Source organism: Leptodactylus fuscus, chromosome 3 (genome assembly GCF_031893055.1).
Source record: "Leptodactylus fuscus isolate aLepFus1 chromosome 3, aLepFus1.hap2, whole genome shotgun sequence".
Classification (NCBI taxonomy): Eukaryota; Metazoa; Chordata; class Amphibia; order Anura; family Leptodactylidae; genus Leptodactylus; species Leptodactylus fuscus.
The window spans coordinates 177,191,724-177,217,489 of NC_134267.1; the positions used below are offsets into that span (position 1 = coordinate 177,191,724).

Sequence of the window (25,766 nt, forward strand, 5' to 3'; positions counted from 1 at the left end):
CATACCTTCAGATTTTGTCTTTTCCCGCACATCTTCTTCTTGTAACTGTTAAAGTCTTTTTATTAACATTTGATATCAAACTTTATCATAATCTTGGACTTGATTGAAGATAAGTTTTCCTTCCCTAATAACCAAGCCAAATTAGGCAATTTACTAAACTATAATATCACAGTGTACCATACCATTCATTTATATATCATACTTCTCTTTATATTGTATCAATATTTATATTTGACTTGTAAAATATTGATATTCAATACATTTATCAAACTATCAGATAATCAGATAATAGTACTTTGGATACAATTATCTATGTAAACATCATATATCAACATATATATCTTTATATCTATATGCATGAATATATATGTGTACTTTACTTGTGATGACAAATTGCAACATGACTTTGACATATAATGTGATTATTAATTACCATTCTATAGACAATCACTATATTTATTCTTTAGTTAGAACTTTTCACCAATTATACTAAACATATGTTCCTATATGAATGTGTTATCATACTTAATCATACATTTTCCTAAAGTTTAGTCACTTTATTTACCTTTTTTAATAAGAAATAATTTTATTTTGAACATTACTTTATTAAATATCATTGTGTTCTTTATCTGAGACACAATATTAACCCTTTATTCATAAAAACTTATGTGACTAAAGTTTCCTCTTAACACCTCGTCTCTTCACAGACTCCTGTGTCCTTTTTTAACCTTTCAGATACCTCCAATACCAAGAATAGAGACAACACTTGTGCCAACACACTCTTGTCTCTGTCTTAAACTTAACTGTATATATTCTTGTGTACTGGCTGTATATGAATACCATATATATGAAATAAGTATATAAACATAAACTTTTCAAAATATGTCACATCCTATAATCAGAAGTTTGAAGAATAAACCAGAGACTATCTCTCTTGATATCCCATATCCTTTGATGATATTATGCTTCTCCTTTCATGAAGATGATTAGCTTATCTCATTTGCATATAAGACATATTTTTCCCAATGTTTGTTTTCCCAATGTTTGTTTTCCCAATGTTTGTAGATGTTGATGTGTGTAAGTGTATGCAAGTGTGTGTGTACATGTAAGAATACATAATGAATAATAATACAATAAATCAATACTGCAATACTGGCTATAGCTAACTAGATTCTTCCACCATACCTAATATATTTATTATCCCATGATCCAATTACCCCAATAAGCCTTTATTATTTGTCAGGTTTGAACAAATATATTGAAGATTATCTGTATCTTCTCAAAAGCTACTTTTTCCTACAGAATGTTCACCTAAAATAACCTTGCTTTGTAGTGCAGCTGTCACCTTTTCTCTCAGCTCATGTGACTTAAACACTTGGTTTTCCTGTAGGTATAAACATATGAGGTTCCTTTCAATGGATTTCACATATATTTGCTAATTTCCCAATTTAATATAGAGGATCATATAAGATAAAAAATAGAAAGAAATAGAAAAAGAAAATAGAAATAGAAAATAGAAAGAAATAGAAAATAGAAAGAAAATAGACGTCTCTTTGTTGGATATATTTTCCTTTTTTCCTTGTTGGATGCATCCTGATTTTCTTAGGCCTATTTGTGATGTCACAGATCTGTTGTATACACCAGTGGACACATAACACACATAACACTTATACTGACCAGCCCATCAGGGTCACAGGTCACAATGTGTTGCTGTCAATCAACTGACCACATGAACGAACACTTAATTCACAGTAAGAGCTCCATGCCTAGTTGCATGCCTTTAAACAAAATGGATTATAACTTGAAAATCCTAAAAACATGGACTTTACATGAAACTATTGAAAAACATGCTTGAGGTAAGTTAGAACTTCTATCACTTTATCATGCATTGTTATTAGTCACACCATGTTAATTTGTTTACTCATTAATCGTTAGACACTCCATGCATTCTTTTAGCTAGAAGGAAAGAATGATGAATGAATGGACATCACTGATTGAACTGATCCATTTTTCCATATATCTATATCTGATGAGAAAAAATAGATAAACTTTAGCAAAAACCAAATTAATACAATAATGATTTTAACCAATGGAAAATTTAATAACGTTATGGATCCCTAGTACTATTTGATCATATTCATATAATGTACATAACATGTTCCTCCTCTCTCTGCATCCAGAGAGTGGACTATGACAAAAATCTGTCACCACACATCAGGCTCTCCTCCTATATGTGTGTGTATATATATAATAATATGATCCATAGTATTATTCACAATAGCATAATTAGGATTATTTTACAAACATTATCACATAATCATGTGGGTTATACCTGATCATTGGACTTCTCCTCATGTAAAAGGGATTTCTCTTTACATAGCCAGATAGTACATAAGTAAATACTAGAGATGAGCGAACACTAAAATGTTCGAGGTTCGAAATTCGATTCGAACAGCCGCTCACTGTTCGAGTGTTCGAATGGGTTTCGAACCCCATTATAGTCTATGGGGAACATAAACTCGTTAAGGGGGAAACCCAAATTCGTGTCTGGAGGGTCACCAAGTCCACTATGACACCCCAGGAAATGATACCAACACCCTGGAATGACACTGGGACAGCAGGGGAAGCATGTCTGGGGGCATAAAAGTCACTTTATTTCATGGAAATCCCTGTCAGTTTGCGATTTTCGCAAGCTAACTTTTCCCCATAGAAATGCATTGGCCAGTGCTGATTGGCCAGAGTACGGAACTCGACCAATCAGCGCTGGCTCTGCTGGAGGAGGCGGAGTCTAAGATAGCTCCACACCAGTCTCCATTCAGGTCCGACCTTAGACTCCGCCTCCTCCGGCAGAGCCAGCGCTGATTGGCCGAAGGCTGGCCAATGCATTCCTATGCGAATGCAGACTTAGCAGTGCTGAGTCAGTTTTGCTCAACTACACATCTGATGCACACTCGGCACTGCTACATCAGATGTAGCAATCTGATGTAGCAGAGCCGAGGGTGCACTAGAACCCCTGTGCAAACTCAGTTCACGCTAATAGAATGCATTGGCCAGCGCTGATTGGCCAATGCATTCTATTAGCCCGATGAAGTAGAGCTGAATGTGTGTGCTAAGCACACACATTCAGCACTGCTTCATCAAGCCAATACAATGCATTAGCCAGTGCTGATTGGCCAGAGTACGGAATTCGGCCAATCAGCGCTGGCCAATGCATTCTATTAGCCCGATGAAGTAGAGCTGAATGTGTGTGCTAAGCACACACATTCAGCACTGCTTCATCAAGCCAATACAATGCATTAGCCAGTGCTGATTGGCCAGAGTACGGAATTCGGCCAATCAGCGCTGGCTCTGCTGGAGGAGGCGGAGTCTAAGGTCGCTCCACACCAGTCTCCATTCAGGTCCGACCTTAGACTCCGCCTCCTCCGGCAGAGCCAGCGCTGATTGGCCGAAGGCTGGCCAATGCATTCCTATGCGAATGCAGACTTAGCAGTGCTGAGTCAGTTTTGCTCAACTACACATCTGATGCACACTCGGCACTGCTACATCAGATGTAGCAATCTGATGTAGCAGAGCCGAGGGTGCACTAGAACCCCTGTGCAAACTCAGTTCACGCTAATAGAATGCATTGGCCAGCGCTGATTGGCCAATGCATTCTATTAGCCCGATGAAGTAGAGCTGAATGTGTGTGCTAAGCACACACATTCAGCACTGCTTCATCAAGCCAATACAATGCATTAGCCAGTGCTGATTGGCCAGAGTACGGAATTCGGCCAATCAGCGCTGGCCAATGCATTCTATTAGCCCGATGAAGTAGAGCTGAATGTGTGTGCTAAGCACACACATTCAGCACTGCTTCATCAAGCCAATACAATGCATTAGCCAGTGCTGATTGGCCAGAGTACGGAATTCGGCCAATCAGCGCTGGCCAATGCATTCTATTAGCCCGATGAAGTAGAGCTGAATGTGTGTGCTAAGCACACACATTCAGCTCTACTTCATCGGGCTAATAGAATGCATTGGCCAGCGCTGATTGGCCAGAGTACGGAACTCGACCAATCAGCGCTGGCTCTGCTGGAGGAGGCGGAGTCTAAGGTCGGACCTGAATGGAGACTGGTGTGGAGCGATCTTAGACTCCGCCTCCTCCAGCAGAGCCAGCGCTGATTGGCCGAATTCCGTACTCTGGCCAATCAGCACTGGCTAATGCATTGTATTGGCTTGATGAAGCAGTGCTGAATGTGTGTGCTTAGCACACACATTCAGCTCTACTTCATCGGGCTAATAGAATGCATTGGCCAGCGCTGATTGGCCGAATTCCGTACTCTGGCCAATCAGCACTGGCTAATGCATTGTATTGGCTTGATGAAGCAGTGCTGAATGTGTGTGCTTAGCACACACATTCAGCTCTACTTCATCAGGCTAATAGAATACATTGGCCAATCAGCGCTGGCCAATGCATTCTATTAGCTTGATGAAGCAGAGTGTGCACAAGGGTTCAAGCGCACCCTCGGCTCTGATGTAGCAGAGCTGAGGGTGCACAAGGGTTCAAGTGCACCCTCGGCTCTCCTACATCAGAGCCGAGGGTGCGCTTGAACCCTTGTGCAGCCTCGGCTCTGCTACATCAGAGCCGAGGGTGCGCTTGAACCCTTGTGCACACTCTGCTTCATCAAGCTAATAGAATGCATTGGCCAGCACTGATTGGCCAGAGTACGGAATTCGGCCAATCAGCGCTGGCCAATGCATCCCTATGGGAAAAAGTTTATCTCACAAAAATCACAATTACACACCCGATAGAGCCCCAAAAAGTTATTTTTAATAACATTCCCCCCTAAATAAAGGTTATCCCTAGCTATCCCTGCCTGTACAGCTATCCCTGTCTCATAGTCACAAAGTTCACATTCTCATATGACCCGGATTTGAAATCCACTATTCGTCTAAAATGGAGGTCACCTGATTTCGGCAGCCAATGACTTTTTCCAATTTTTTTCAATGCCCCCAGTGTCGTAGTTCCTGTCCCACCTCCCCTGCGCTGTTATTGGTGCAAAAAAGGCGCCAGGGAAGGTGGGAGGGGAATCGAATTTTGGCGCACTTTACCACGTGGTGTTCGATTCGATTCGAACATGGCGAACACCCTGATATCCGATCGAACATGTGTTCGATAGAACACTGTTCGCTCATCTCTAGTAAATACTCAATAGACAGTCATTCCTTCAGAGATACTTTTAAACTCGACCCCTGACCTTCCTGTCAATCACATCCCACAATAACTCCACCAGGTCATTAGAGAATGCCAAGCTTGCCCTTTTCCTAAAAATATTAGGTAGCTCAAATTCCTCTTGGTTACTGGGAAGATCTGACATTTTGGAGACAACTGGTACATTCCCAGATACATTCTTTTGCAGATACTCAATAGATTTGGCTGGCTGCAATTCTTTAATTTCAGTTAATACTGGAATTTCAATTTGTGGATTTTCTTGCATGGCATATGGTTTATATGCAACATGTAATTTCCTACGTTTCTCATAGATTTTGTCACTTTCCCTCCTATAAATAGGGGAGACTTTAACCTGATTTGACAGATGTCTCTTAATAGGCTTTGCTTTTTGCTTTGGACATACTCGGTTTACATTTGACATATGTTTCTGATGTCTTCTGGCCATGTCCAATAAACTAGCAGCTTCAAATAAAGTCTTCTTATCTGAGGCACTGGCAAGGGTGAGTGCATCCAAGAATTTGAACTTTTTAACAAAACTTTTCACCATAGATGAAGAGTTCACCTTTTGAATGACAGTTTTGTATGTTCTCTCAAATTTAGACATGAATGCATATGTACATTCTTTTCTGCCAATCTTTATCTCATTCAGTATATCAGGTGTTGGCATGCTGTCACCTCTAGTGCACCAGATTAGTTTCTTTAATCTATCCACATCACTGTCTTTTAACCATACATTTGACTCATTATCATAAGACATTTTTGCAGATAAACGTTCTGTAAAATCAATAGGAAGCCATAATTTAAACAGTTTATTTCTCTGTTCAGTATTTAGATCAAATTTCTCTGCATGGCTTTCAAAAATTTCTGAGTTTCTACACACATGGATCTTTACATCATATGTGGGAATGGCTTTACTCAGACTCATCAAATATTCTTGAGATTTTAATTTCAATTTAGTTTCTTGTATCACTTGTTCCTCACCGTCTATGGCCATTAGTGCCACATGGTGCTCTTTGTCAACATATTGAGATTTCTCATTATCTGTCTGAACAGATTTATGCATACTATTACGTAATTTCTTCTCTGTTACCACATCATTAAAAATCTTTACCAAAGAAGCAATATTCCTAAATACCTGCTTCTCTTTTGTAGAACAAATTCTATTTTCAATCTTAGAATTTGCCTGTTCACATTGTGTATATAAATCTTGCCATATACTCGCTAAATTGTCACTAGACACAATTTTAAACTCAACGTTACATTTCTTAGACAATGACTCTAATTTTTCCATACTTTAAAAGTAAAATCTTTACTCACCACTGTAGAAAGCTTCACCTTTAGCTTGTCCTTGGAACAGCTGGTCCCTGTCATCAGAACGTCTCAGTACGTCTGGCACTTGTGGTCCTTCTGTGTTTCCTCACTGGCTTTCCTCACACAGGCTTCCGTATCATATAACACGTACAACAGTCATCTGTATCTCACCAATATAAGTTCTTTTTCGAAGTCTTCCTGAATCTTGCAATTCATACAACTTGCAAAATACACCTCTCTTCCCCCTTAATTGCAAGTGAACGGAACAAGAAAAATAGGAAAAAAACCAACCGTGCCTGGCTCGCCACTGTTAAATAGCCATGAAGTAACGGAGGAAGGCTGGCTCGCCACTGTTAAATATCTTGTATTTGCCGGTGAGACTTGTGTCCACTGTTAAATATCCGGACCTGGCCTTGTCCACGATAGGAAGAAGTCAGCTTGTTATAAATCAGTGTAGAGGTTTATTAATATCTTGAAGGAAAACACAGGAACAGGGAAAATGTCCAAATAACACAAATATCAGTCAATTGTCAATAGCTTACATCTTCAGAGAAGTTAAATCATCTGGATATCTTGTAGTTACAGCTTGGTTCATGCTTGTCATCTGGTTGGTGGACTTGGGCTGGTTACGACGTCCATGGATGTCCATCTGCCTGGACCACCCACCCTGGTGTTCCCAAAGACAGACCTCCTGGTCTTCCCCTGGTCTTCCCAAAGACAGACCCAGACATGTGTATTTCTTCCTCATTTATATTCATGAGAGTGGGTGTTACCTTCCATCTTGTAGCTATGTAAGGAGATTTCTAAAATGGTCTACTCTAACCGCACCCATGCACCCAAAATATAAGACTATGATGTCAGTAGAGTGTTAACCCCATGTCTGCTAGAGAATATTGTAAATATATAATATTTAACAAGAAAGAGCTACAAGACCTTGAGACAGATGATGTTATTGAACGTGTGGAGGGCCCAACTCCCTGGGTCTCACCAATTGTTGTTGCGCCTAAACCTAAGCAGCCTGGTAAAATCAGGTTATGTGTGGATATGCGACATGCCAATCGAGCCATTCAAAGAGAAAGGCACATTACGCCTACCATTGATGATATTCTCACAGATCTAAATGGTGCAAAAGTATTCTCAAAAATTGATCTAAAATCTGGTTATCATCAGTTTGAATTGCATCCAGACTCCAGATATATCACAACTTTTAGCACTCATGTCGGTCTAAGGAGGTTCAAGAGGCTGAATTTTGGCATTTCATCGGCTGCAGAAATCTTTCAGAATGTTATCAGGCAGGTTCTTTCAGGAATACCTGGAGTCCTCAATGTTAGTGATGACATCCTTATCTTTGGCACAACCCAAGAGGAACATGACAATCACCTAGAACAAGTTTTTCAGAGACTGCAAACCTGCAATTTAACTGTTAATCCATCAAAATGCGAGTTCAACAAGACGTCATTGAATTTTTTTGGCTACATTTTTTCTGAAAATGGTGTTTCTGCAGACCCTGAGAAAGTAGCTGCCATAACCTCTGCTAGCCAGCCACAAAATGTCTCAGATGTTCGAAGTTTTCTTGGTCTGGTCACATACTGTGGACGATTCATACCTGATCTGGCTACTGTTTCTGAACCCCTACGACAACTCACTAAAAAGGATACTCCTTGGTCATGGACAGTTGAACATCAATCAGCTTTTGATACACTTAAGTCCAGTCTTTCTAGTGACACGGTCATGGCCTATTTTGACCCACTAAAGTCTACTGAGCTCACTGTGGATGCCAGTCCTGTAGGCCTTGGTGCAATTTTAACTCAGGTGTCTAAAACTGGCAGTATCTCTACAGTCTCCTATGCAAGCAAGGCTTTAACAGAAACGGAACAGCGCTATTCTCAAACTGAGAGGGAAGCTCTCGCAGTTGTATGGGGATGCCTTCATTTTCATCTTTACCTCTTTGGTCGTCCATTCACAGTGGTCAGTGATCATAAACCACTCATTCCAATCTTCAATAAACATTCATCAAAGCCACCCCCACGACTTGAACGCTGGCTACTCCGCCTGCAGAACTATCGCTTTCACTTGAGATATGAGGCAGGAGCTGGGAACCCTGCAGACTATTTTTCAAGACACCCTTCACCACAGTCTACCAAAGATGACTTGCCTGCCACTGTCTTAGCTGAGGAGCATGTAAATTTCATTGTTACACACTCTGTGCCAAGAGCAATGACCCTCGAAGAAATTAAACATGCGGTGGATTCTGATCCCCAACTTCAGTTGGTAATTGACACTGTTCGGTCTAAGAACTGGAACTCTTTTCTAGCTGAGACTCGTCTTCAACCGCAGGGCCAAACAGCATATTTGCAGGCCTTCTTTAATGCAAGACACTCTCTTTCTGTATCTGACTCAAACATACTACTACGTGACAACCGCCTGGTCATTCCTCAGAAACTTCAGAGTAGAGTGATCGATCTGGCCCATGAGGCTCATCAAGGTATAGTTAAAACAAAGCAATTACTTAGGGAGAAAGTATGGTTTCCTGGACTAGATAAACAAGTGGAAGCACTTATTGCCACATGTATACCTTGCCAAGCAACTACGGTGGACCATAGCCGAGCACCAGTACAAATGACACCTCTGCCAGACAATCCATGGACTGCTGTGAGTGTTGATTTCTGCACTTTGCCAGATCATTCCTATTTACTGGTTGTCATAGATGATTTTTCTAGGTTTCCAGTCATTGAACCCGTTTCCACCACCTCTGCAAGAGCTGTCATACCAAAACTGGACAAAATCTTTTCTGCATATGGCATACCTGAAACAGTGAAGACTGACAATGGGCCACCTTTCAATAGTGCAGATTTTCAGTCTTTTGCAACTTATCTTGGTTTTAACCACAGAAAAATAACTCCTTACTGGCCTCAAGCCAATGGTGAAGTGGAGCGCTTCATGCAATCAATCAACAAAACTCTTCGCATTGCTACCATGGAACACAAGGATTTGCAGCAAGAATTGTACAGGTTCCTTAGACAGTACAGAGCCACCCCACACTCTACTACAGGAACTCCGCCAGCGACTGCACTTTTCGGCAGGCCTTTGCGCATTAAGCTTCCAAACATCCCAGTAGTTCACGTCCAGACTCCATTGGTCCTCAATGATTCCCTTGCCAAAGGCAGGATGAAAAGATATGCAGATAAGAGAAGTTGTCGCTTCAAACAGCTGGATGTGGGAGACTGGGTCCTTGTTAAAAGGCTGAGACCCAGTGACAAGTTATCATCCCCTTATCATCCAGAACCCTTTCAAGTCACACACGTCAAAGGTACCATGGTTACTGCTCAACGCCAGGGTCATCAAGTGACACGAAATGTCTCCCATTTTAAAAAGCTTTGTGACTTCAACCCAGGAGCAAGTGCAGAGGAGACAGATGATGAGGAAGTTTCACCAGGTACAACTGGTTCAGCAACACCAACAAGAGACACCTCCGAAAATTCACAGACTGTTTCTAATAACGAGATGTCTCAACGCTACCCGACAAGGATAAATCGAAGGCCACCAACGCACCTCAGGGACTATGTTCTGCAGTAAAATTTTCTTTTCAGTTCGGACCTTTTATTTATTGTCCATTCATAATGTTTGCATTTTATTTTATTTTTTTTTATAAGAAGGGGAGAGATGTGATGTTGTTATAAGTAAGTTCTGTATGTTCTGTTCTGCTTACTTATTCTGCTTTGTCTGCCTAGCAACAGTGAGGTAGTAAGGGAGGAGGAGCTGAGCTTAGGGGGAGGAGTTGTTAGACAGGGAGCCATGATGGAGCATGGAATAAAGTGTTCTGATCTACAAGAGTAACCATCTCATAGTGGACTTATTCCAGAAGACCTCCATCCTCACTACAACACTACACTGGGAAACCTAAGCAAAAGGAGATAAAATGAAAATATGTAAAATATCTGTGTATTGTCAGAACAAGGTAGCGTATGTATGTGCATTTAAACACACACACATATATAATTTTAGACATTACATACAGCATTTACTACTTAGTAGTAGTTTTTATATAAGTAGTAGTAGTTTTTATACAAAATGCTGATTTATTAGAGGTCAAAAAATGCAACCAAAGCAGATCCGTTTGTAAATGACAGCCTTCCGGTACTTCTATATGATGTCTAATTTGAGTATGGGTTGCTTTTCCCCTTTCTGTTTGTTTCAGAATAAACAGCTTAGGAAGCATGCCTTCGAGCTGAAAATGAATGATCTGACATACTTTGTGCTGGCAGCTGAAACTGAGCAGGATATGGATGACTGGATATCTACTCTCAACAAAATCTTACAAATAAATCCTGAAGGAACTATTCCAGAGAGGAAAAGTGCAGATTTATCTGATCACAAACTCGGTACAAGCAATATTTTACTCAGTCTAATTATTTCCAGTGACAGGAATCTATGTTATACGGCTCATTTCGCAGTGTCACTTCATTTTATAGTAATTGAATTCTCCGAGCAATATGTCAATAAGAGGAAAACTGTGTAATGCAGGATCCCCAGTGGTCCTATAGATGTGCTCATTCTTTTACATCGAGCAACCAGCAAGACAGGAGAGGACGGATACAGATAGCTACTAAACAGATACTGTAGATAGATAGATAGATAGATAGATAGATAGATAGATAGATAGATAGATAGATAGATAATATACAACACGTGAACATAGTATCTTATCGTAAAAGCTATGTACACCTTTGTTAGCATTATTGTGCCCTTCTCTTTCATTGAAATATTTGACATTCCCTATCCTATCATGTCTACAGCTCTTATGCAGACTTGTTTTTCTCCACTGGTACATTTATACATTTATAGTACTAAATATATCACAGGTGTCAAACATAAAGCCCATAGGCCAAATCCTGCCCAAGGCCTTCTGTTTTGTGGCACAAGGCCGCTTTAATAGTGTTGGAAAGTCCCCAGCACTCTATAACTGAGGAGTGCTGTGGACCCTACGGCCGAAAACAGAGTAAACAGCTATAGGCAAAATCCAATTGAACCAAAAATAAACTATAATCCAAAGGCAAAAAACCTAAAACTTAACTTTTATTTTCTTTTTATAAAAGATCAATCCCGAGTATAAAATATCAAAAATAGGTTTCCTAACACCCAACCAAAAAGCAAAGGAATATTAGCGTATTTCTACTTCCATTCCTATTCATTGACTAGGACCTGCGTTCCAAAATTATTGAAATGATCGCGCTTGGTCCTCGAAATAGTTGGTATAGGTGTATAACTTTCTCAATCCAAGTTAAAAATTGTTTCACCTCAGATCAGTAATAAATGAGTGACTGCATTGATGAGACTCCATTAACTTATCCCATTTCACTCTTAAACTCATGTAGCGATTGTCAATGCTTTTTTATATAAATAACAGGAAACCTAATGGTGTCTTCTAGGTCCCTGTTCACATATAAATATTTCCATTCATTAATTTTGGACTCTATCTCACTAAACTGCTGTAGCAATATTATCAGCGCTTTATGTGAAACAGGAGGTACTCTGACGCCCTCTAAGTCCCTGTTCACATGTGAGTACTCAAACTCAGTTGCAGATTTAATTCTGTCTCACTCTGTCTTGTCTCTCTTGTCTCAACGCGTTTCCCTCTCTAAAAAAGAGTTCATCAGGAGACCCAATACTCAATCTGAATGTTATAGTCTGCCCCTTTAAGTCAATGCTATGGCAGCGCAGCCCTTCCAAGCCTAGTATCATCTATCATTGGCCTGTGAGGTTGCCTCAATAGATCAAAGTGTGCTTCCTCAATAGTAACGATGGGCAGTGAAAACCGCCGTTCCCCGTGCCTTGATGGTAGGCACGGGTAGAGAGGTGAAAGCCGAAGGCATGACGATACTACACGTCCCTTTATACCCGGGACTACAGGTGCGACTTACCCGATCTCCCGCGCGTCCCGCTCCGGAGTGAGGGCGCATCCCGGGGAACGCCCCCAGGACACGCCCCCACCCACCCATTGGACAGCGCGCGCGAGAGTCGGTTACCATGATGACGGTGACGCTTATAGCGCACCGTACATAGCAGGAAGACATAAAAATGATCTGGAAAGCCGGGGTCATATCAGAATCCTTAAGATATACCATATTTCCTACCAGTTCAGTTATCTCCAACTAGCAGAGGGTAAGCTGCTTATGACACATACAAAAATAGGGAACGCCGGATGTAAATAGGAGTCAGCGTTCTCTAAAATGAAAAAACGCAAGATGTGAATACATGTCAAAGTTTTCTAAATAAAAAACGCAAGATGCAAATATGAGTCAATGTTTTTTAATGGTAACCCGATCCACCAGAAATGGATAACCGCATCATATAAATAAAGGTCAGTGTTTCTTTAGAACAAAAAAACGCAAAATGTAAATAGATATCAGCGTTTAATGATGATAACCTGATCACATCAGAATATAATGAAACTTTATAGCTCAAAACCATTCAGACCCAAGCGTTTTATACCAATAACAAGCAGCCCAAAAATTATAGTTATCCCCAACCTAAACCCCCAGATCACTTGTAACACTCCCTCATTGTCCATTCAGACCACCATTTTTTATATATCATGTCATCTCACAAGATCAATCAATCGGTCCAAGGAGAAACCGGAGGTGATCACTTAACCAAAAATGGCGTAATATCGGTATACGATCAGATCACACCTTATTATCCAAACCAAACCCTAGCCCTGTTCCCAGCATACAGTAATTCTAGAAGAAAAATTTTCCTCTTAAATAAATGCCGCGAAGGAGATGGTCTCATTGAGACCATCCGGTTTCAAACTCCTTAGTCTATAGGTCCATTTGGCCTCTTGTTGTAACAACCTCCTATCCAGATCACCCCTTCGTATGGAGTGTCTTACCACTTCAATGCCCTGAAATGTAAGCATTTTGAGGTCACCGTTGTGTTCTTCCCACAGATGTCTACTAAGGGGTTGATCTTCTTTCCTATTCACATAGCCAATATGCTCCAGTATTCTTCGTCTAAGCTCTCTTATGGTCTTCCCTACATAGTTCTTACCACACTGACATGTCACCAGATATACCACTCCACAGGTTTTACAATTAATGTAATCTCTTATTTCATATGAGATCCCAGTTTTTGCACTCTTAAATGAATGACCCTTTTTCACATATTGGCATGCCTTACAACCACCACATTTAAACATTCCTGTGGGGGCAGACTTTTCCAACCAAGTGTTCCTTTTGTTACTAGGCTCTAAGTGGCTATGTACCAAGTGGTCCTTCAAATTTCTACCTCTCCTAAAGGCTATAGAGGGTTTGGAGGTGATATTATTGCCAATGTCCACATCCAGCTGCAAAATTCTCCAATAGTTTTTAACAATATTCCTGACTTTACCATGTTTATTGTCAAATGTCCCAATTAATCTGATGATTCTCCCTTCCTCTTTTTTAGCCTTAGGCACTAGGAGATCACTCCGATCACACTCAGCCGCATGTTGATAAGCAGTTTTTATGGTTTCCTCAGGATATCCCTTATGCCTGAAACGTTCACATAGGTCCAAAGCTTTTTCATTAAAGTCACCCATATCTGAACAGTTTCTTCGCATTCTTAAAAACTGTCCTTTAGGGATCCCTTTCCTTAGCGGCAATGGGTGGAAGCTTTCCCACCTCAGAAGACTATTAGTCGAGGTGGGCTTACGATACACCGTTGAGCTTACTGTTCCTACATCATTAATTTTAATCTTGAGATCCAAAAAATTGATCTCAGAAGGATGTATCTCCGCTGTGAACCTCAAGTTCACCTCATTGGAATTCAACATCTCCACAAAGGAATCAAATTGCTCTGATGTTCCACTCCAAAAAATTAAAATATCATCAATGTAACGGAGCCACATTAAAATGTGCCCCGTCCATTGATCCATCTGATCTGAAAAAACAAGGCGCTCCTCCCACCAGCCCAAAAACAAGTTGGCATATGTGGGTGCAGCTGGACTCCCCATAGCTGTCCCTTTGAGCTGGTGGAAGAAGCGCCCGTTAAACGTAAAATAATTCCTTTCTAGAATGAACTCCAATAAACGGAGAATCAATTCATTGTGGGAAGATAGTTGGTTTCTCCTTTGTTCCAAAAAATAGCGTACTGCTCCACAACCTAAGTTGTGTATAATTGAGCCATATAGACACTCAACATCTAGACTAGCCACCATAATACAAGGGGGTAGAACCAGACTTTCCACCTGTCGGAGGACGTCCATCGAGTCCCGGACATAGGAAGGCAACGCAGTAACAAAAGCTCTTAAAACAGTATCCACATATGTACTGATATTCTGCGCCACACTCCCTATGCCCGAGACTATCAGACGCCCCCTCAGTGGCTCCACCCCCTTGTGCACCTTCGGGAGTGCATAAAAGGTGGCTATTTGTGGTTAAACAGCTATAGGGGTCACAGCTGTCACCCTTGCAACTGGACCCCTAAGCTAGGGAGCCTGATAGGCCCCCTTAACACACTACGGTCACTAGGTCTAGATAATTTCATAGTTACCTCTTGTTCTTGCAAGATACGACTCCCGACTTTTTCTAATGCACTGCAGGGTTTGCACCTCTTTTATTGTCCATCCAGCAACATGTGTCTTGTGGGGCCATAGAGCAGGTGACAGGGTAGCCAGGATGACAATAGACGAGTTGCACAACCGGACATGCATAAGAAGAAGCCAGGCGCCACATCTTACAAGAAGAAGAGGTAAGTATGAAATTAAGTATGTCATTTGATGTGGGGTGAGGAGAATTATTTCCTATGGAGGTCACCATTATCTATGTGGGAGGGACTATTACCTGGGGGGTGGATAATTAAGGCATTATTAAATATGGTAGTGGGATAATTACGCCACTATTACGTATGGGGGACTGTTACTTGTGGTGGGCATAATTAGGACACTATTACCTATCTGCGGTGGGCCACTGTAACCTATGGAGATACTATAACCTATGGGGGGATAATTAGGACACTATTACCTACGTGTGGAGGGCAGTATTTACCTATAGGTGCACTATTACCTGTTGGGGATAATTAGGACACTATTACCTACGTGTGGAGGGCAGTATTACCTATAGGTGCACTATTACCTGTTGGGGATAGTTAGGACACTATTACCTATGATAATACCTTATGGTTGCCTTGAACAAGCTAAAAAAGTAACTACACCTAACTAGCATAGCTACATTTATAAAGTTGCAGAATTATGGCCCTTTCAACTTTTAAGGCTGATGTGACCCTCGGTGAAAATGAGTTTGACACCCCTGTAACATATTATAACAGGACGTGAAGGAAAGATGGAAGGCAGTATATTGGATAAACTGTATACATAGTGTTTGAACGGGATCTAGTAACCCAAAATGGCAAGAAGTTATTCATAAAGGTGCAAACGCTTTTATTTTTGCTGCATGAAAGTAATAAAATATGAAAGGTTACTTATAATGCGTCAATAGGAAGTCTTTTCCATTACAGGCCATCTGAAAAATTACTCTTTGTAGTCATAGAAGAAGGTATTGCCAGTGGTCTTGAGAGCATTGATTGTAAATCTTTGTTCCATTCTGTTTCATCTCAGGCATAAGAATTTCTTCCATACTTAATAAATGACCATTAACCTTTCATACTTTTATTGCGCTATATTACAAAGTATTCAGTAATGCCAAATATATATTCCAAAATTCAATGTATACACACAAAGGCAATTGCCACAGGCAACCGCAGGAAGACTTTGGTATATTCCTATGTATATGCCAGACTACATATTACAGTATTCAGTGGTGCTCTCTGGAATTATTTTGGTTTTTAATTGTGCTAGGATTGGCAGTTGTTCACACTAGTGGTTATATATTTGTGTTTATAATGCTAGGTGGTATTTGCAGTCCTCTTGTCAGAGTCCATGCCAGGATTTATGTATGTTATACATAAGACTTGAATTATCATGATCATAACATGCACTGTAGCTGCTCACACTAAGCAATATGCCCCATACACTTGTAGATGCAATCCTCTTGCGAGGATCTATGCCAGTGGGTTTTTTTTGTTGTTTTTTTTTTTTTTTTTTACTGAGATGTATTCTTATTCATGCTATTCTTAGAATTTGGGAATTTTCTTGACTCTCTGGAGTAGTTCACACCAGGGGATATTCCTCATATATTTGTGTATGTAGGGCTATGTGATATTCAGCAGTCGTTCTGCCAGGATCCATGCTAGAATTCCATTGATGCATGCCAGATATGACTAAGGGGCCAGCACTCCCTGAAATACGCAAGAGTTTTTCATGGCACCCCATGGACTTTAATTAATGGAATAAAAGTGAAGTTTTAATTGTCTGTTGCAGTGCTAGACACAAAGGCTCCACATTGCAGAAACACAGCAGAAAAAAATGCTGCATTTTACAGTACCAGCAAAGTGAATGTAACTCTGGCTAATCCCATCCACACCACACCTTGTGGAAAAACAAAACACTGCAGAAAAACTGCTTTTTTGTCAAGGGAAGAAAAACACAGAGAAAAACTACAAGTAAATGAAAAACGTTGCAGAAAAAAATGTGATGCATTGTCACTACGTTTTTTTTTTCCTGCAATGTTTATTAGATGCATTCCCCAACGAGGGGCCTTAGCCAAATACATTTTTTAAGACACATACACCAAATGTCCTGCAGATTTACTCTGGTAAACCACACGATAAATGCAATACTATTCAGATTAAGATAGAAAGCAGCTAATGCCATCAAATAGACAATGGTGGCAGGCTGAAACAGCTGATAAAGTGCAAGATAATGTAAAATGTTCTATTAACAATTCATAATACCATCATGTACAAAAGTCTGGACTGATAAAGAACATGATAAAGAACAGTGTATTGTAGGGAATTCATAATACCAAAACACAGAATAATACCAGATACACAGTGTTATAAAGCACTATGCATGGAATAATACCATATACACAGTGCTATAAAAGTACTATGTACAGAATACTAAATATTGCTATAAAAGTACTATGCACAAAGTAATACCAGATAGACAGTGTTATAAAGCACTATGCACGGAATAATACCATATACATTGCTCTAGAGGTACTATACACAGAATAATACCGTATACACAGTGCTATAAAAGTACTATGTACAGAATACTATATATTACCCTTCAGGGAAATAGAATACTATATATTGCTATAAAAGTACTATGCACAGAATGATAACATGTGCATTGCTATAAAAGTACTATGCACAAAGTAATACCAGATATACAGTATTATAAAGTACCATGCACAGAATAATACCAGATACACAGTGCTATAAAAGTACTATGTACAGAATACTATATACATTGCTATAATAGTACTGTACACAGAATAATACCATATACACAGTGTTATAATAGTACCATGCACAGAATAGTACCAGATATAATGCTACAAAGGTATTATACCATTTCAATTGATGAGTTCCCATTTGCTGTATCAAACACATTGACATCGGCATTTGTGTTTTTACTGGAAATTGTGTATTTGGCATTGCTGGATACTTTTTAATATTGGAAAATACATAAGGTAAGTATTAAAGGTTAACCGTGTCAATGAGAAGTGTTTTTATCTTTGGGCTTAGGGTGGGTTCACACCTGCGCCCCCCGTTCTCCGCTTTGCAGGTTTCCGTCTTCTGCCCAAGAAACTGAACAGGAGACGGAAACCGGCAGTCAGTTTTCAATCCCATTCACTTGAATGGGTTTGCAAAGTGTCCGCCTGTGTGTGTCTTCTGCCTATCCGCGGCGAAACCATTTTTCTTAACTGGACACAAAGTCGGACATGCAGGACTTTGTGTCTGGTTAAAAAAAAAAATTATTTCATCGCGGAGACCAGAAGACGCTCATGGGCGAACCTTGACTGCCGAGTTTCTGACTCCTGTCCAGGTTCTCGGGCAGAAGAGGGAAACCCACAATGTGGAGACTGGGCGCAGGTGTGAAGCCGCCCTTACTCAATTTGTTTTCAGTGAAACATAGTGCTAATATCAGAATAAAATGAGAAGACGTATAATATATAATATTATCATAGGTTGTATCTGTGCTGGGGGTTCCCTTCGGAGCCTTTGTTGCAGGTTCCTTCAATAACTTTTTGTCCAGCAAAATAATGAACACAATAATACACAACAATATTTGAAGTGGGAATTGTTGCTGTTCATCATATGCCAGATTCCATCCATTCCTGTAGTGGAACAGAAAAATTTATGTGACTATATCCTTATACCAGTAACTTCAGATATAATGGGAATTCACATAACCTTTAACAACACTTTTACTTCAGAGGATCCGGGAGAGGCCCTACTTAACTATGAGACTCCACAAGAAGAAGCAGATTGTGTAGACAACTCCCAGCACCCTGATCTGGCTAAGGTGAGATGAAATTGTCATTCATAGTAGTTAATAAATATAGTATAGTCTGTAAAATACATCTCCAACTATACATCATCTTTTCACACATGAACAGTACAAGTGAATATAAGAAACTGTTTACAGATGTTATTTATTAGTCTATGGAGAGCAGAGGGGGGAGAAAGAGGCAGCTGGAAAAGACATACAAATAACTGCAGCTGCTACACTCTGCTATTCTGAGAATCAGGTAGCTCTTTTAACACTACCGTTTCAAGATCTACTACTCCACAGAATGAGGCAATAAATTAAAAATGAAAAGCTTCCCTTCCTACATAGAGTCCTGTGTGTAAGGTAAATGCGGAGACAGTTCTATATAAATATACAACATGCTATGTGCGCCAGCCTCAGGAAAGCCTGCAACTGGCACAAGGCACGCCTGAAATATCAAGAGGTGCTAGCCTGTTAATAAGTCATGGGTATGACCTTGTGCAAGAATGGAAGTCTATGCAAGTCATGAACTGGTGTAGAAACCTGAAGTGGGTTATAGTAAATATGTTGGGCCAAGGATCCCTGCCCAATCCCACATTCTCAGAAAGTGGCTAATAAAACTCAGATAGAGAATGGGGTGCGTGTTTGGTATAAGATGTGCCCATTATCAGACATCTACGCCAGAGAATTCCCCCTCTGTCTAAGTGAAAACAGGAGGAGGAGAGCAGTCTAATAAAAGGAGAAAGAAACAGATTTCTTTAATAAGATACTTTACTAAGTTTCTTATATTCACCTTTACTATTTATTTATGAAAAGTTGTTCTGAAATAGTTACCATATACCATGAAAGATTATTACATTATTTTGAAAAGACTTCTTTATAGAAACCAAAAAAACTTGAAAAAGCTGCAATTTCTTTATATATAACCATCTATGATAAAAGAGAACACAGTAGGCTGTTCTTTGCAGTTTACTTTTCAGCATTGTTTTGCAGACTGGGACAGGTTCAGCAGAGTTATCGCATTATCATTCATTGTTGTGAAATTTAATTACAGATTAGAGCCTTAATGCAGCGCTGGATACAACAGAATTGTAACTATATATACGTAGAAAAGTCATTTCCCTAGTGAAAGAAGAAGGGTTGTACCTCCAATAGAGCAGTATGTTTTATATTAAATTGTATCTTTTTGTGCACGGAGAACAGCTCCCTCATTGCACCACACAGTCCTTTAGCATATCAAGTACAAAGGTAATATCTCAGCAACAGAGGCGCCAGTTTGGAAGCAGAAAATAGCTTTTTATTCAAGTAAACCCCAAGTATCTGACAAAAGTTTTTAGATGTTGCATTGAATTTTCTGCTGTTTTGTATAGTATCTTTCAGAAACGGATGAATCTATAAGAACTACCAGGAGCTTGGATCGGCATAATCTGTTTTCCTTAGACCCTGATCTATGTGTAAGTAACTGAACCACATGTACAGTCATCTCATCTGTAGTTTTAATTTGATATATATGTTTACAACTATATATACATGTTTTAGTTATGTTTTTACACACTGCTAGGCAGTAATTCCTTTCTTTTACATACACAATGGAAACCAAATATACAGCCATCGACTTACAAGTGTCACAAGTCTGGAGAGACTGAAGCTATTGTCTTCCTAGCTAATCTCTGTGTATTTTTAGGTAACAAAGCTGCAGAATTCAGCAAGTGAATCTGTGATCAAACCATTCGAGGAAAAGACAACTAAGAGGATTATGATATCTTGTAAATCTCTAAGTCTGAATCTTCAAGCTTGCATCAGAGAGAACGAGAGTGAACCAGTAACCAATGTATGTGAGAGGATTCTTCTTTTCTTGTAGAAAAATGGTATAGCATCATTGTTCTATAGATGTGATGGAATATATTAAATGCTATTACTAAAATCAGTGTTCTCTCTATATTAAAGGGGTTCTCCCTTAAAAATGATGTGCTGATGGTTTTAATGTGACATAGCTTATCACTTGCTAATAAATTGTCTATAGCTGAAATCATCTATAACCCTCTTTGTTATGCAGGGGTATGCCAATAGAGGCAACATCTGTGAGATGCTAGAGAGATCATGTAACTGTAGTCCTTTACATTGTTAATCCTGCCCCACTGCAAGCCCTGGCAGCATCAAAGCAAAGGTGCAGCACAGATACTGAAAAATTACTGCTATCCCTTGGTTGTATCATTGTGTGGACATTTAGACACATAAGGGGTACTTTGCTTCAATTTTAGAAGCTTAGAAAACTTCTTTACAACCTAAGTATTAAGGTGTATTTAAACTCACATGTTTGTTTCTGAAATTTCTGTGACTGAAAATCTGTTCCATGTATGTGAATGTAGTTGTGTCTGTAGCATTTGCAAGGATTTCTGCAAGATGGTTTGAGATAAATGGGACAGTCCGAGAAATTTATGCTTCAAAACTATCAATGATTCATGCAGGCAGTGTGCGGCAAGCACACGGACCCCGTTATAGTCTATGGGGTCCGTGTGCTTTTATAGCACAGCGTTTGTATTCCGTTCGGGGGGGGTCTCCATGCGGACTCTCCCTGGACGGAATACATACACTAATATGAACCAACCCTTATATGGGAACAAATTCAACATGCCAATCCTTCTTTCCCCAAGCATCTGACATTGTGGGAGAGTCATGAGATCCCATGCACACTGCGAAATTCAAAGATTTGGCAAACTTTTTACTAAGCTTTTTAATTGTGTAACCTTTCTAACTATGTTACAATAGATGTCTAATCATATCCTGTAGCTTATTTTTCTCTGTATCTGTAAAGATTCTGTTTCTTTTGGGGTCCTCTTAATTATTTAACCATGTTTGCCCATGTCCACAGATTGAACCCTTCTTTATAAGTGTAGCTCTCTATGACATCAAAGAAGGGAGGAAGATATCAGCAGATTTCCATGTAGACCTAAACCAAGACATTGTGAGACAAATGATTTGCACTTCCACAGGACCTGTGGGAAATGGTACAACATCACAATCCGTCAGTCCTGCCAAAGTAGTGGAGGAGCCCGAAGTCCGTGGTTTTCCTGAAAAATGGATGCAGTATCCTAAGCAGGTAGAGGAGAACTTTGCAGATCTTTTACCAATTAATACAATATTTTTTATCTTCCATAATAAAAAAAAAAAAAATTAGCTCTGATTTGTTTGATTTTGTATGACAAGTGAAGGGAACAGGTGACTTCTTCATTGTTTTTTTTATGTAATGTAGATTGTGAGCCCCATATAGAGCTGCTCACAATGTGCATTTTTCCCTATCAGTTTGTCTTTGGAGTATGGGAGGAAATACATGCAAACACAGGAAGAACATACAAACTCCTTGAAGATGTTTTTCCTGGCAGGATTTGAACCCAGGACTTCAGCGCTGCAATGCTAACCACTGAGCCACCATGCTGCCCCTAACTCCTTCATTGTTAGGATCAGTGGAGTCCCAAAAGATTGGCCACCTCAGATCAAAAAGTGAAGACATATCCTAGGAAAATGTCATAATTGTTTGTGGTAGGAAAGCTTCTTTAAATAGTACCTTTCACCATATTAACCAACTCGTTTTTATCATCTTTTCATAGGGGACTCTACACTCATTCCAGTGTATTTGGAATTTTTTCTCTATCCCCCACCATTCCCGAGCAATCAGTGTCCCTGATATGCTACTGGACTGTCAGGTGGGTAGTGTCAGATAGGAGCAGGAGAGGCACCATTCAGAGGTGGGCAGTGCCCAGACTCACACCCGCTTTCCTGCTTCTGCCTAACACTGCCCACTTGACAGTATAGAGCCTAAATAGCCTACTTGGCACCGTCGCGATCAGCACTTGCTGCTTTGGAAAAGTTGGGGCAAGAGAAAAAAATTAACTGTGCTGGAATCAGTGGAGCTGCCCATATTCAAAAATGGAAAGAGCTGGGTTTGCTGGAGGAGGTGAAAGGTCCTCTTTAATGAAAAATGTATTTTTGCTTTGGCCTATATGTTTTCATGGTTACAGACAACAAGCACATCTTGGGTTGCAATCACACTTATGTTTTTCACCCTACTAACTATATTACTATAAATGTCTAATGAAATCCTGTAGTTCAACAACAAAGGTTGGACCTTCTCCAGTGATAGCTACCGGTAAGCCTAAAAAAACCTTTGATTTAAAATAAACCTTGTTTAGTCTTTGATCTTTCCCCTACTAAAAAGTAGTAGATGACTGATGGAAACCACTATAACTGCAGGATAAGACTATACAGGGTTTGTTTTTATCTGTTTCCAAAGATACATATACCGTAAGTTTGCATTGAAGCTGTAGGCACAGAAAACTAATACATTTTAGTTAAAGGGGTTGTCTGTGGAGTATTAATGTATAGAGATGAGCGAGTACTGTTCGGATCAGCCGATCCGAACAGCACGCTCCATAGAAATGAATGGATGCACCTGGTACTTCCGCTTTGACGTCGGCCAGCCGCTTAACCCCCCACATGCTGGCTACGTTCATTCATTTCTATGCGAGCATGCTGTTCGGATCGGCTGATCCGAACAGTACTCGCTCATCTCTATTGATGTACAAAGGCTCCATCAAAGGGATTTTTCCAGTTCAAGTAAGTAAATTGCTTTCTTTTAATATGAGATGCAAAAAATACAAAACTAATTTGATGCTTATTTTCCTTTAACCCCTTCCCGCCGATGGCATTTTTTGATTTTCGTTTTTCGTTTTTGACTCCCCTCCTTCTAAACCCCATAACTTTTTTATTTCTCAGCTCCCAGAGTCATATGAGGTCTTAATTTTTGCGGGACAATTTTTTCTTCATGATGCCACCATTATTTATTCTATATAATGTACTGGGAAGCAGGAAAAAAATTCAGAATGGGGTGGATTTGAAGAAAAAATGCATTTCTGCGACTTTCTTACGGGCTTTGGTTTTACGGCGTTCACTGTGCAGCCAAAATGACATGTGCCCTATATTCTGTGTTTCGGTACGGTTCCAGGGATACCAGATTTATATGGTTTTATTTACATTTTGACCCCTAAAAAAAATTCCAAAACGGTGTTAAAAAATTTTTTTTCTAAAAGTCGCCATATTCCGACGGCCGTAACTTTTTTATACGTGCGTGTACGGGGATGTATAGGGCGTCTTTTTTTGCGGGACCAGGTGTACTTTTTAGTTCTACCATTTTCGGGAAATGTTATTGCTTTGATCACTTTTTATTCAAATTTTTATCAGAATTAAAACAGTGAAAAAACGGCGGTTTGGCACTTTTGACTATTTTTCCTGCTACGGCGTTTACCGATCAGGGGGTCTGATCACTAATGCAATGCATTACAATGCTAATGTATTGCAATGCATTGCAAAAAATCATCATCTCTTTTGCAGGCTGTATACACCAGCCTGCAAAAGAGAGAATTTGCAGACCGGCTGGGAGCCTTTAACAAGGCTCCCGGCTGTCATGGCAACGGGGGGTCGGCCCTGGAGCATGCTCCAGGAGCCGGTGATCCCTGCCAAAATGGCGGCGCCCATGCACCGCCGGGAAAATGGCGCCTCCGGCGCCTTTGACAGCAGCGCCGGAGGGGTTAATGCCTCCGATCGGTCCGGGGACCGATCAGAGGCATTAGAGCCGGTTGTCTACTGCTTAAAGCAGTAGACACCCGGCGGCTATGACGGCCGCCCGGCTCCCGGGTGGTCGCCATAGTTACAGACCCGACACGCGCCGTACTATTACGGCGCATGTCGGGAAGGGGTTAAAGAGGACCTTTCACCACCTCCACCAATTTAAGTTCTTAGCATCTGTTAATAAGGGCTGTTCCACTGATTCCAGCTCAATTGGAATTTTCTATCCACCATTCCGGAGCAATCAGTGCAATTAGTTTTGGTTCTAAATGTTCTATTTCAGCCCTGTAATGTCAGAAGTGCGGTGTCAGGCAGGGAAGGATGACCCAGAGGCAGCCAGTGTCAGAGCTCAGAATCACACCCCTTGTCTGTTTCTGTCTGACACCGCCTTCCTGACAGTACAGCCTAAATATATCAGGCAACAAAACTGACAGCATTGATTTCTCAGGAATGGTAGGGCTAGAGAAAATATTTCAGCTGTGTCAGAATCAGCAGAGCAGTGCTTATTAAATGATGCAAAGAACTGGGCTAGTGGAAGGTGGTGAAAGTTTCTCTTCAACAGGGTTTTTTTTTTTTTTTTTTTTTGTGAGCCTAGGAAATGAATATCTGGTTAGTGGAGCATGGCTACTGCAGCTCTGCTCATAAGCACTTCAATACTAGTGAGTACACTTCTAAAGTACTGAGCCATGGCTGCTATACAACAGACAGCACCTTCTGCTTCTGGCACTTTCCCCTATATAGCTGCTGTCATTCGGAGGCAGCCCGAATAACTGTTTCAGGGGTCAGACCCCACTGGTCAGATGCTGATGACCTATCATGATGATAGTATACTGTAGAATTGCCTAGGGAAAAAAACATGTCCCATACAATTTTTCTCTAATACCATTTCCTACTGGTGATTGACAGGTTCTACAATGCCATCATATACTTACATTCTCATATATTATGCTTTTTTCACAGGCCATTTTCTCTGTGACCAATCCACATAATGAGGTTGTGTTACTTGCAAGAATAGAAAAAGTTCTTATGGGAAATATTGCCAGCAGTGCTGAACCATATGTGAAGAATTCTGATTCTAGCAAGGTACATTGTGTGAAGTTAGAATATTATGTATAAAGCTATTCTGTAATTTTGTTCATATATATATATATATATATATATATATATATATACATACACACAGTATATAAAGTATATACACACACATACACACAGTGTATAAATCTGTGTTTCATAGCTATC

General features: G+C 40.1%; 1 protein-coding gene across 4 annotated transcripts in view; it reads left to right on the plus strand.

The window, feature by feature from the left end:
• Positions 1 to 25,766, plus strand: part of DOCK10 (dedicator of cytokinesis 10) — a 225,709-nt gene that overhangs the window by 83,028 nt on the left and 116,915 nt on the right. For all 4 annotated transcript variants that reach the window (XM_075268832.1, XM_075268834.1, XM_075268833.1 and 1 more), the window contains exons 8-13: positions 10,722 to 10,905; positions 18,847 to 18,935; positions 20,273 to 20,356; positions 20,587 to 20,733; positions 21,775 to 22,002; positions 25,485 to 25,607. In XM_075268832.1, coding sequence (XP_075124933.1) covers positions 10,722 to 10,905; positions 18,847 to 18,935; positions 20,273 to 20,356; positions 20,587 to 20,733; positions 21,775 to 22,002; positions 25,485 to 25,607 — 855 coding nt within the window. The remainder of the gene's footprint in view (positions 1 to 10,721; positions 10,906 to 18,846; positions 18,936 to 20,272; positions 20,357 to 20,586; positions 20,734 to 21,774; positions 22,003 to 25,484; positions 25,608 to 25,766) is intronic.